We start from the raw sequence: 14386 nt of genomic DNA, 5'->3' as shown, positions 1-14386 counted from the left end.
TTTTTTCTCTAGGTTTGATAGGGCGTCATGATTGGCATGTTTTTGGATGGTCGGAGGTACCTTTCTTTATTCTATTTTCATTGTCCAATCCTTGGCATTCAATGGTGCTACCACCATCGATCGCCCCACTGTCAACAGCCTTGGAGCGACCATTGACCAGCAGGACAACTGGCCTCAACGCATAAACACAGTGGCTCCAACAGCATGTCAAAGATGGAATAATCTCCACTCCACTTTACTGGGTGCGTGCTTCTCCAACAACATCCAGAAGCTTGCCACTGTCCTAAACACTTGAACGTCAGCACATCCACAAACGTCCCTTCCGCCGTTACTTATGCTCGGCAGCAGCGGGTCTGCAAGATACTTCGCAATTCACCAAAAATCAAAGAACAAAGAACAACACAGCACGGGAAACAGGCCCTTCGGCCGAACGAACCCACGCTGCCCATTTTAACATTACGAGTCCCCTCTCCACCCTTGTCTATGCTTATGGCTCTCCACATTAAGGGAAGACTAATTTAGGGACACCAATCAGCCTAACAGCACATCTTTGGGGAGTGGGAGGAAACCGGAGCACCTGGAGAAAACCCACGCAAGCACAGGGAGAATGCGCAAACTCCCGCAGACACCGGCCCAAATCCATGTATCTGCACAGCAAACAGTGATAGTCATTGAGCTGTCATGTTGCCCAGCATCTGGTCCAGTTTAAGCGTACACTAACAACGTGAAGTACTAGGCTATTCTCAAAACAACCAAGAGCAGCCCTCGTACGACCCATTGCGTGTATGCCCCTCGTTGGACAACAAGGCAGACCGAATCCTTTGACAACACCTTACAAACCTACAACCACTTTCTAACTAGAAGGACAAGGGCAGCAGATGCATGGGAGAACCACTACCACTATCCAATGCGAAGGGAGCATTAGGCAAAACTAGAGTAAAAGAGTGTTATATAGAGAGACTATCCAAAGTGAGGAGCCTTAGATAATAATGGAAAAGAAAAGACATAACGAGAGAATGTCTAATGTGAAGGGGGATTGAGAGGAAACTGGAGCCAAACATAAAGGTACAGACCTGTTAGACTAAATGCCTTTGTTCTCCCCCTATATTTTCTGGTCTTTTGGGGTGGGACGGAGTGAATTTTGGCATCCCCCAAAATTTGAGATTGTAGTGCATCAGCTCTGGGTGTTGTCTAGGTTCTTGTGCCTGAGTGCAGACTGTCATGTGTGTTGGGGGTTGCTTGTGTGGGGGTCGGGAGAAGGTGGGGGAGTCTCGTGTGTTGTCGGGCACGCGAGGTGGGGTGGGGTGGTCCCGTGCGGGAATAGGACTGTGCGTTTAACAGTAGAAGTGTTTTCAGTGCGACTCACCTTTCTGGAGTAACTATTAGCCAGAACCGTTGGGAGAACCATGGAAACATCACCATTTCTGTCTCTTCGTTTGATGGTCACCCATCATTCGTAACTTGGAAATATATCGTTGTTTCTTCGCAACAACTGGGTCAAAATTCTGGGATTCCCCCCACCCCCACCAACCCCAACCAGCATCGTGGCTACATCAATATTTCATGGACTCCAGATTTTCACGAAGGCAACTCACCCCCACCTTATCAAGGACAAGTCGATATGTGCCGTAAATCTTGGGCAGCCAGCGACACCCGTGTTACACGAACAAATACAAAAAAAAGGTGTGTTTCAGGAGCTTTGACACCGTTGTTTGAAACTTTATGCACCTATTCCAGCTACGATGGTCCGAAACCAATACTTTGGGTGGACCCCCACTGGGGAACAAAGAGAGAATGATTTAGGAAAGTAATTAAAGTGATAGGAGCAGTTTGTGGAGTCAGCAACTTGACGCAGAGACACAGCAGAAAGAGAAAGAGCTAATGGCCATATCTTCAACAGGTTGAAGCAATGTTTTGTAAAATTAAGAACCAGATGGAGAGACTTACCAGGGACTCCGATCAGAGCCAGAACGGGATAGTAAATATGTTGGATAATGTGCAGTGCAAACTCGATCCGCTCGGCTAAATCTACCAACCAATAACTTGTAGAAAGCATGAAAAGGGCAAAGGAAAAACTGTCAACAGTTCTCAGATTCTGATCCATTGCTGTGCCATTCCAGTCTATTGCTCCCAGATTTTGATCCATTGTTGGAACATTCCAGTCCATTGTTCCCAGGTTCCGATCCATTGTTGTGACATTCCAGTTGATTGCTCCCAGATTCTGATCCATTGTTGGAACATTCCAGTCCATTGTTCCCAGATTCTCATCTATAGTTGGAACGTTCCAGTCCATTGTCCTCCGGATCAGACCCATTCTTGTCACATTCCAGCCCGTTGCCCTCAGATTGGGACCCGTTGTGGGGACATTCCAGTCCATTGTTCCCAGAGTCTTATCCATTGTTGGAACATCACAATCCGTTGGTCTCAGATTCCCAATCTTGTCTCACATTCTCTCCGGATCCGCTGTGAACCTGGGACGTGACGCCGCCCCTCACGATATGCAAGAGCAGGTGGAAAAAAAGCCGATTTTTATGGGAGAGGTAGAACTCTCCAGTGAGATGATGGGGATCCGTGGAGACTGACATCAGTTACGGTCACGGAACAAACAGTCTGAGTTAACCCCCTTCAACCCAACACCTTTCACATCACAAATAAAGAACATGTACCCTTTGTGGATGTGGTGTTTGAGGCAGGAGAGCAGGAAACAGCAGAAACACTGAGCATCACCTTCCAATCTTACCTTGTCCATCATAGTGGGGCTTCAGTTGTCAGTATTGATGAGGTTATCAATAGTCAGCACTGCTGAAGAGGAGGTCGTCGGTGAAATGTAACGATTATTTAATACTCTCCAAGTAGCTAAGGCAGACGACCTTCAAGAGGGAGGGAATGGCTGGCCGGAGGTCGCCTCTATCTTCCAAGGCCAGCTAAAACGACACTAGGAAATGTTTAACACAATGATTGGAAAACTAAGGGAACGGAGGAATAAGCGAGAGAAGGTCCGCAGTGACGGGGAAATTTCATAAGAACATAAGAACATACGAAGTAGGAGCAGGAGTAGGCCATCTAGCCCTTCGAGCCTGCCCCGCCATTCAATAAGATCATGGCTGATCTGAAGTGGCTCAGTTCCACTTTCCCGCTTTCTCCCCATAATCCTTAATTCCCTTGCCTACCAAAAACCTATCTACCTGTGACTTAAATATATCTAGTGAGGTAGCCTCCACCACTTCAACGGGCAGAGAATTCCAGAGATTCACCACCCTTTGAGTGAAGAAGTTCCTCCTCAACTCCGTTCTAAACGGCACCCCCCCCTTGAGGCTGTGCCCTCTAGTCCTGCTGTCCTTTCTGAGTGGGAAGAATCTCTCTACCTCTACCCTATCCATCCCCTTCATTATCTTATATCTTATACGTCTCTATATGTAATGATGTACAACAAAACCCCATCACTGTAGTGGAATGGCTGTAATGGAAAGACAGCTAACAGTGAAGACGTTTGACCTGATTTATTTAATTGTCCATATATGAGGTGAGGCGACGCAATGGCGTAAACCTGCCTCACAGCACCAGGGACCCAGATTCGATTCCGGCCTCAGGTGACTGTGTGAAATCTGTAAGCCCTCCCCATCTGGGTTTCCTCCGGGTGCTCCTGTTCCTTCAGACACTCCTGAGGTCAACGGACAATTCCGTTGTATGCCCCTCGCCTGCTCCAATTCCATGATGCGTGGGGCAGTAGAGTTCTGGCGTATATTTCTCTTTGTGCGGGAGATTAGAATGAGGGGAAATAGTTTAAAAATAAGGGGTCTCCCATTTAAAATGGTGAAGAGGGCAAATACTTTCTCTCAGAGGCTCATGAGTCTGTATAACTCTGATCCCCAGAGTGGAAGAGACTGTGTCATTCAAGGTAGAGACAGATAGATTCTTGACCAACAAGGGAGTTAATGGATAACAGGGATGGACAGGAAAGTGGAATTGAGGCCACAATCAGGTCAGCCATAACCTTATTTGATAGCAGAGCAGGCTTGAGGGGCCAATTGGCCTACTCTTGCAAATGTTGCATGCGTATGCAAGGTTGCCCGGGAGTTGTCAAGATTCTTACATCCTCAGTTACTCCCTGGTGCCTGGGATCTTTGAGGGGCCAGAAAGCCCACCGGGATAGTTCCTGGAGGATAAGTTCCAACAAAAATGGGAAACAAGCAGAGGAGATACAAAGTGAATGTGGAGTGAGGGGACATTGGATGAAAAGAGTGTTATAACGGGACAATGTCCAATGCAAAGGGAGCATTAGAGAAAACTGGAATAAAAGAAAGACTACCCAAAGTGAAGAGCGTTAGATAATAATGGGCTGAGGGTGAGGGAGGGGTGGGGGCGAGGTATAACACAGACATTAGAGGGAGGCTTTTCACACAGAGGGTAGTGGGGGTATGGAATGCTCTGCCAAGCAAGGTGGGTGGAGGCCGGCACGCTGGAGTTGTCTAAGAGTAACTTGGACAGGCACATGAGTGGGTTGGAGATGGAGGGATATAGGAGATTGTTTTAAATAAGGATCATTAGCATTGGGACGTCCCTGGTAATGTATAAGGATGTGGAATGATACTGATGTTTTTCTCTTTTAATTCACAAGTTTTAAGTCAGTCCACCTTGTTGTCCAACGAGGGGCGTACACGCGATGGGTCGTACTTGGGCTGCTCTTGGATGTTCGAGAGTAGCCTAGTACTTCATGTCGTTAGTGTGTGCTTAAACTGGACCAGATACTGGGCAACACGACAGCTCAGTGACTATCACTGTTTGCTGGGCAGACACATGGATTTGGGCCAGTGTCTGTGGGAGTTTGCGCATTCTCCCCGTGCTTGCGTGGGTTTTCTCCGGGTGCTCCGGTTTCCTCCCACACCCCAAAGATGTGCTATTAGGCTGATTGGAGGTAATAAATTGTCCCTAAATTAGTTTTCCCTCAATATGGAATGCCATAAGCATTGATAAGGGTCGTAGGTGGAGGAGGAACTGGTAATGTTAAAATGGCAGTGCAGGCTCGTTGGGCCGAAGGGTCTGTTTCCCGGGCTGTATTTGCTCTTGGGATGTTGGCCTTTATAGCGAGGGGGATAGAATATAAAAGTAGGGAGGTCTTGCTGCAACTGTACAGGGCACTGGTGAGGCCGCAGCTGGAGTACTGTGTACAGTTTTGGTCGCCGCACTTGCGGAAGGATATATTGCCCTTGGAGGGAGTGCAGAGGAGGTTCACTAGGCTGATACTGGAGATGAGGGGGTTGGCCTATGAAGAGAGACTAAATAGACTGGGTCTGTACTCGTTGGAGTTTAGAAGGATGAGGGGGGATCTTATAGAGACTTACAAGATAATGAAGGGGATGGATAGGGTAGAGGTAAAGAGATTCTTCCCGCTTAGAAAGGATAGCAGGACTAGAGGGCACAGCCTCAAGATAAGGGGGCGGGCAGTTCAGATCAGAGTTGAGGAACTTCTTCACTCAAAGGGTGGTGAGACTCTGGAATTCTCTGCCCATTGAAGTGGTGGAGGCTACCTCACTGAATATATTTAAGTCATGGGTAGATAGGTTTCTGATAGACAAGGGAATTAAGGGCTATGGGGAGAAAGTGGGAAAATGGAACTGATCCACTTCAGATCAGCCATGATCTTATTGAATGGCGGGGCAGGCTGGAAGGGCTAGATGGCCTACTCCTATTTCTTATGTTCTTAATTGAACCTTAGCATCCAAAGTTGTGCGTGTTCGGTGGATTGGCGATACAAAATTACCCTTTAGTCTCCAAGGATGTGCAAGTTGGGTGGATTGCCCATGCTAAATCGCCCCTTAGTGTCCAAAGATGTGCAGGTTGGGTGGATTGGCCATGCTAAATTGCCCCTTAGTCTCCAAAGATGTGCAGGTTGGGTGGATTGGCCATGCTAAATTGCCCCTTAGCCTCCAAAGATGTGCGTGTTTGGTGGATTGGCGATGCTAAATTACCCCTTAGTCTCCAAAGATGTGCAAGTTGGGTGGATTGTCCATGCTAAATTGACCCTTACTGTCCAAAGATGTACAGGTTTGTTGGATTGTCCAAACTCAACTGTCACTTAAAGTGCAAAGGTGTGTAGATTAAGTGGGTTTGCCATGTTAAATTGCCCTTCAGTGTCCATTGTGCATTGGTCATGTTGACTTGCCCCATTGTTTCCAAAGATGTGTGTGTTTGGTGGATTGCCCATGCCAAATTGCCCCTCCATGCCCAGAGATGAGTTGGTAAGGTGGATTGGCATCTTTGAACACTAAGGAGCAACTTAGCATGGCCAATCCACTCAACCCGCACATATTTGGTTACTAAGGGACAATTTAGTATGGCCAATCCACCTAACCTGCACATCTTTGAACACTAAAGGACAATTTAGCATGGCCAATCCACCTAAACAGCATCTTTGGACACTAAGGGGCAACTTAGCATGGCCAATGCACCTAACCTGCGCATCTTTGGACACTAAAGGGCAATTTAGCATGGCCAATCCACCTAAACAGCATCTTTGGACACTAAGGGGCAATTTAGTATGGCCAATCCACCCAACCTGCACATCATTGGACACTAAGAGACAATTTAGCATGGCCAATCCACCGAATCTGCACATCTTTGGACACTAAGGGGCGATTTAGCATGGTCAATCCACCTAACCTGCACATCTTTGGACACTCAGGGGCAATTTAGCATGGCTAATCCATCTAACCTACACATTTGTGAACACTGAGGGGCAATTTAGCATGGCCAGTCCTCCCAACCTGCACATTTTTGGACACTAAGGAGCAATTTGTCATGGCTAATCCATCTAACCTGCACATCTTTGGACGGTAAGGGGCAGTTTACATTGGCCGATCCTCCCAGTCTATACATGCTTAGAGTGTGGGGGGAAACCGGAGCTCCCAGAGGAAACATACGCAGACAAGGGGAGAACACACCGAAACTGCATAGTCACCCAAGCCGGGAATGGAACCTGGCCCCTGGTGCTGTGAGGCAGCAGTGCTATCCACTGTGCCACGTGCCACCCATTTCTACGCTTATCAGTACATCGTGACCCTTCCCCACTATAGCTGATAATAAAGGATGCTGTGTGTGTTCAGGTGCTGTGCTGGAACCTCAACTTGTATTAACAAACCAGCAATCACTTGGCATAAATGTGAAGATATTTCACCTCGGGAATAATTCCACTGACAAGTTAGAGATATTTTATGCAAACTTTATTGAATAACCCAGCGTAAATATAGCTCTTAACAAATGAAGTAGTATAAGCATTAATAGTTGAACAATATTTTTTAAAAAAATAGAAGGAACTTTACCTTCTAGTTGATGACTGTACCAGTTCCACATTAACCCCATTCACCCATAGATCAATATCAATTTCAAATAAGTGCCATTAGCAAACTCAGGCATTCTTTGTGTTAAAAACCTTAAAGTTTTCAGAGGTGATTTTGGGGAGAGACTAAAACTGAATTTTCAGGAACAGTCTGTACATGCCCCCCGACCTCAACAAATCTCAAAACTGCCAAAGGTTTCTTTCCCCCTGCAACAGACCCTGCTCTGCACTTTACCCACATCATCGTATGACCTCGTCGATCGACTTTCCAAAGGAGGCGTTTGTGCAAACGAAAGTCCACCAGGTCGACGGAAGGAACAATTTCCTCGCTGGACAGTGTCATTAACTAGCTCTGCGACCCTTGGGCAAAATGCCTTCCAGACACTTTCAGCGCTAGCATAGTAACTGTGAAAGCACAACTACCTGTTCCTGGGTTGCCGGCTATATCACACACCTTCTCCCAGTTTATCTCAATTGTAAACACACACATTCCCCAAAAAAGAAGGCAACACACCTATTCAAACTCTCTTTCACCCTCCCGTGTAAGCAAATCTCTTTAAAAACAAGCCTTCCAACTCATCGAGGTGTGTTACAACCATTTCAAAACATTTCATACCCCTCAATCTCTTTCAAAACTGCTTTAGAGATACGTGTATCCTACATAGGGAGATACAACCTTCAAAAGCATGAACTAAAAACAGTTAAACACGTTTAACCCTCTTCACACCCCCACTTAGCGCCCCCCATCAAACATTTTAAAAAGACATTTGAAAGCTCTTTTAGTAAGAATCCCGACCACCACTAAACCACCCAAATACAACACACACAAACCATCCCATTTTAAGCCCCATTTTAAGCTATTGTACTGGTGTTCAGAAAGCATTGGAGTTCAATGCTCATTAAACCACACTAACGCACTCATTCTCCAACATACACACACACTAACACACTCATTCTCCAACACACACACACTAACACACTCATTCTCCAACACATACACATGAACACACTCATTCTCCAACACACACACACACACATGCTCATTCTCCATCACCAACACAGTCACTCTCCAATACATAAACACTAACTCACATACTAACACACTCACCACTCACACACACATACTCACATAGACTCCTACTCACACACACACATTAATCCAAATAAACACATTCTAACACACTCATGTGCACACACACTCCAAGATACATACACACACACAGACACACACTCTATCACAAACACTTACACCCACACTCTCACAACACACACACACATACTTTAACATACGCACATACTCTCACACACACTCACTCACACATGCACTCACACATGCACTCGCTCACTCACACACACTGACACACACACACTCACTCACACACGCGCACTCTCACGCGCTCTCGCTCACTCACACACTGGCTCACACAGTTACACACACAATCTGAAACACACACAGTTATACTCATGCACTCATACACAATCACACAAACATATCCATACACATAGGTACACTAACGTGTAGACAGATACACTCGCACACAGACTCTCTCACACATGCACACACATACAGAATTTAACACAAAAACACACACTCTCACAACACTCAGTCTCGAACACACACATTCTCTAACACACACAAAAACCGTAACACTCACACACTCAAACACACTGAAAAACACACACTCTAGCACACACACACATCCTCACACACTCACGCTGACACACACAATGATACACACAGTATTCCACACACACACACAGACGCATACACATCCTCACACACTCACGCTGACACACACACTGATACACACAGTATTCCACACACACACACACACAGACGCATACACATCCTCACACACTCACGCTGACACACGCAGTATCCCACGCTCGCACACACACTCATATACAGACATACTCACACTTACAGACTCTCTAACACACACCAGCACACACACCCTACAGGCACACTGTAGCACACGTACACACTGGCCTTGAGTTGTACGTAAATACTCCTCCCTAGTAACAGTCTGGATGTATTTGCTCCTTCATTTCTGTTTCTTTGCTCTTTTCTTCTTACTTTGAGAGTTGGCTGGCGCCAGTTTCTTGCAGGGGAGATAGTTCCTCACCATATCCTGGACCTGGGAAAGGAGGAGAATCTCAGGGTGAGGAGTCATTCCTGACGGTGTGGCGACGCACTCACACTCTCACATTCCAGCCACTTCCCTGAACCATCCCTGAGCACCCCCCCCGAACACCAGACAGGACAAAGTCCTGTCAATGCTCTCTCCTCAGTGCCAAACTGGAGATGACCTCTTAATACTAACTCCACGCAATCAATCAAACTAAGAGCAGTTCATCAGTAATGTCAGGAAGAGTTGATGAAATGATCTCAACTGCTAACTGGAAATGGTTAAACAAGGCCAACTAGTTATGATTAAACTGTACTAATGGTACCCAGTATGCTTGCCTTCACCAGCCCGGGCATCAAGTTGGCAAGTTGTGTTATGTATTGCATGGCGTTTTGGTCACATTTGGAATATTGCGGGCGGACCTGGTGGCTGCACTACCAAAATGAAAGGGTTGCTTTGAAGAAAACGCAAAGGAGGGTTCTCCAGGATGTTGCCATCATAGAGACAGGATTTGAGTGCAGGAGCAGAGATGGCTCGCTGCTCTTGTACAATAAGGACACAGTGGGAATATTGTGTGCAGTTTTACTCTCCCAAGAAAGAACAAAGAAAATTACAGCACAGGAACAGGCCCTTCGGCCCTGCACTGACCATGCTGCCCGACTGAACTAAAACCCCCCTCCCCTTCTGGGGACCATATCCCTCTATTCCCATCCTATCCATGTACTTGTCAAGACGCCTCTTAAAAGTCGCTAATGTATCCATTTCAACTACGTCCCCCAGCAACGAGTTCCAGGCACCCACCACCCTCTGTGTAAAAAATCTGCCTCGTACATCTCCTTTAAACCTTGCCCCTCGCACCTTAAACCTGTGCCTCCTGACTCTTCCACCCCGGGGAAAAAGCTTCTGACTATCCACTCTGCCTCTCATAATCTTGTAGACTTCTATCAGGTCTCCCCTCAACCTCCAGTGAGAACAAACCAAGTTTCTCCAAACTGCTCCTCGTAGCTAATGCCCTCCGTACCAGGGGCAACGTCCTGGTAAATCTCTTCTGTACCCTCTCCAAAGCCTCCACATCCTTCTGGTAGTGTGGCGACCCAGAATTGAACACTATATTCCAAGTGTGGCCTCATTAAGGTTCTGTAAAGCTGCAACATGACTTGCCAATTTTTAAACTCAGTGCCCCGGCCGATGAAGGCAAGCGTGCTGTATGCCTTCCTGACTACCTTCTCCACCTGCGCTGCCACTTTCAGTGACCTGTGTGCCTGTACGCCCAGATCCCTCTGCCTATCAATACTCCTAAGGGTTCTACCATTCACTGTATGTTTCCCATCTGAGGAAGGAAGACCTAGCTTTGGAGGGATTGAAACAGATGTTCCCCAGACCAATTCCTGGGAAGACCGGACTTCCGTTTGAGAAGAGATTGAGTCCGTTGGGTTTGTCTTGGCTGCAGTTAGGAAGAATGAGTGGAGTCACATGGAAATGGACAACATTCGAACAGGACTAGTCCGGGTAGACGCAGGAAGGGTGTTCCTGACGTTTGGAGGGAGGGAATCCAGAATCAGGAGTCACACTCTGCGGATACTGGGTAAATCTTTCGGGACAGAGACAAGGGTAATATTTGTTGACCCAGGCTGTGGCGGGTGTGTAAAATTTCCCGACCACATAAAGCTGCTGAGCCCAAAACATTGTGTGTTCTCGAGAAAGGAGTTAGACAAAGCGACTGGGGCAAACGGGATCGAATACTCTCAGAGGGGAGGGATAGACATGATCAAGTTACTGAGTTAATGATCAGCCATGGTCACAATGAATGTCGGAGCAGGCTCGAGGAACCAAATGACCCCCTCCTTCCCCCGATTTTCTGAATTCTATACCTGTCGAAGGTAGGCAGCCTTTTGCTCATCGGTTTCCAGCTTGTTATTCCCCACGTACATCACTTGTACCTCGACGTCCATGGCTTCACAATCCTCCTCCGAGAGAGACAGAAACCCTGAAACATGGGGAGGACAGGACGAGAGCTGAATTCCCTGGGAGCAGTGGGAGGGGAGGATGGGGTGGGAGGGGAGAGGTACACCAAAAAGATCGCAGGCGGCTGGAGAGAAACACCATCCAGAGGGAAAACAGCCCAGGAGAAGATCTCTTTCCCAGAGACACCTGCCCCAGTGGAGGTGAGGTAGATCCCACAATCTCGGGGTCACGGAGAAGGAGAGAGAATTAAATGTGTTCACCCTTGGGGGGTCAAACGACACACTTCACATCAGAAATTGGTAATGAATACCATCAGCCCCGTGAGGTTGGCATCCCGGAGTATGAGATTAACACACCTCATCCCCGCCTCAATCAGGGAGCTCGTACTCAGATGACCCAAACTCTTGTTGAAGACGTTACACAAACACAGTCACGGATGAAGCCTGGCCGCAGCGTGGATGGGACACGCATGTCAATAGTAAGCAGCAGGTTTAAGTACCAGGAGACACGGTGACGGAGCTTTGCTCAGAGCTCCACTCCAGGTCTGGGAGGGACACGATGTCGGACTGGATGTAGAGACGGAACCGGGAATGCAAGACACAGAGCAAATTCCAAACAACAGACAGAAAATTCCTCAAATCCCGAGTGTGGGAGGGAGACAGAGCACTCACTGAACAGAGCGCACCGCACTCACTGCACCCCACTCCCCTCACTCACTACACCCCACTCCCCTCACTCACTACACCCCACTCCCCTCACTCACTACACCCCACTCCCCTCACTCACTACACCCCACTTCCCTCACTCACTACACCCCACTGCCCTCACTCACTACACCCCACTGCCCTCACTCACTGCACCCCACTCCCCTCACTCACTGCACCCCACTGCCCTCACTCACTGCACCCCACTGCCCTCACTCACTGCACCCCACTGCCCTCACTCACTGCACCCCACTCCCCTCACTCACTACACCCCACTGCCCTCACTCACTGCACCCCACTGCCCTCACTCACTGCACCCCACTCCTCTCACTCACTACATCCCACTCCCCTCACTCACTACACCCCACTCCCCTCACTCACTACACCCCACTCCCCTCACTCACTGCACCCCACTCCTCTCACTCACTACATCCCACTCCCCTCACTCACTACACCCCACTCCCCTCACTCACTACACCCCACTCCCCTCACTCACTACACCCCAATCCCCTCACTCACGACACCCCACTGCCCTCACTCACTACACCCCAATCCCCTCACTCACTACATCCAACTCCCCTCACTCACTACACCCCACTGCCCTCACTCACTACACCCCACTCCCCTCACTCACTACACCCCACTGCCCTCACTGACTACACCCCACTGCCCTCACTCACTACACCCCACTGCTCTCACTCACTACACCCCACTGCCCTCACTACACCCCACTCCCCTCACTCACTACACCCAACTCCCCTCGCTCACTACACCCCACTCCCCTCACTCACTGCACCCCACTCCCCTCACTCACTACACCCCACTCCCCTCACTCACTGCACCCCACTCCCCTCACTCACTGCACCCCACTCCCCTCACTCACTGCACCCCACTCCCCTCACTCACTACACCCCACTCCCCTCACTCACTACACCCCACTCCCCTCACTCACTGCACCCCACTCCCCTCACTACACCCCACTGCCCTCACTCACTACACCCCACTGCCCTCACTCACTACACCCCACTGCCCTCACTCACTACACCCCAATCCCCTCACTCACTACATCCCACTCCCCTCACTCACTACACCCCACTCCCCTCACTCACTACACCCCACTGCCCTCACTCACTACACCCCACTCCCCTCACTCACTACACCCCACTGCCCTCACTCACTACACCCCACTGCCCTCACTCACTACACCCCACTCCTCTCACTCACTACACCCCACTCCCCTCACTCACTACACCCCACTCCCCTCACTCACTACACCCCACTCCCCTCACTCACTACACCCCACTCCCCTCACTCACAACACCCCACTCCCCTCACTCACTGCACCCCACTCCCCTCACTCACAACACCCCACTCCCCTCACTCACTCCATCCCACTCCCCTCACTCCCTCAATACCACTTCCCTCACTCACTCCACCCCAGTCCCCTCACCCCACTTGCCTCAGTCTCTGTAACTAAATCCTACCCCCTCTCCGGTGGGGAATGTCTCCACTCAGACCCCTGAGTTCCACTTTAACCCGAGTATTAGTCACACTCCCTCACTGCTCCTGTTCCCATCGCAAAATCCCTCAGCGGATCTTCAGGTCAGAACTCTCCGTGTCTCAGATCAAGCGAGCATTTCTCCCCGAGTTTCACCTACCTGGGCCTGATGAACCCGCTGGGACAGTGCATGGTTGTTCCGTGGGCGTTCTGGTCTGTCTTCCCCCAGAGTCCCGAGTTGTGGGTTTTCCTGGAAGGAGAACGAGGCGAAGGGACTCGACAACGAGCTGAGTGGACTGAACCGATCGTAACACACAGACCAGATTCTGCACAGCATCCTGAGGTCCGCGATTTCTAAAACGTTCCTCCCCCCTCCCCCCGACCCCCCACCGTCAACAGGTCACATTCCTTGAGTTCGGTGGGAGAAGAGATGCACTGTCGAAGTTTTCCATCCGTGACTCATCAGGACTCAGTTGGAACCAAATCTCAAAGGGACAAACACAATTTGCGATGGAGAACAGAAAGTGCTGATCTTTTTTGTCAGATAATTGGATAACTCAATGCAGTTCTCGACCCAACAGGGAACCCCCAAGCTATTTTCTTTTTCACTGAACAACTACTGTAGCCATGTAGAGAGTGGGCCCTGAGTATAAAATTATTTACCTTCAACAAGTCTATTTGGGGCAAATTGCAAGCCAGATAATTGCAAATTGGCCTCTGTGTAATTCTTGGTGAATATTCAAAAAGATTTTTT

The 14386-nt window shown here is 48.8% G+C and overlaps 1 protein-coding gene across 1 annotated transcript in view; it reads right to left on the bottom strand.

Moving 5' to 3' along the window:
* Nucleotides 1–9164: 9164 nt before the first annotated feature.
* Nucleotides 9165–14386, bottom strand: part of LOC145338594 (uncharacterized) — a 43503-nt gene continuing 38281 nt past the window's right edge. Inside the window, exons 19-21 of the mRNA XM_080182956.1 lie at nt 13793–13882; nt 11337–11452; nt 9165–9474 (exon numbers count right to left, since the gene is read on the bottom strand). Of these exons, the coding sequence (XP_080039082.1) occupies nt 9382–9474; nt 11337–11452; nt 13793–13882 (299 nt within the window). The 3' untranslated portion in view covers nt 9165–9381. The remainder of the gene's footprint in view (nt 9475–11336; nt 11453–13792; nt 13883–14386) is intronic.

Source organism: Carcharhinus amblyrhynchos, unplaced genomic scaffold, assembly GCF_965287045.1.
Source record: "Carcharhinus amblyrhynchos unplaced genomic scaffold, sCarAmb.v2.hapA chromosome_104, whole genome shotgun sequence".
Lineage (NCBI taxonomy): Eukaryota > Metazoa > Chordata > Chondrichthyes > Carcharhiniformes > Carcharhinidae > Carcharhinus > Carcharhinus amblyrhynchos.
Note: the sequence above shows the minus strand (reverse complement) of the source record. Positions and strands in the feature narration are given on the sequence as shown.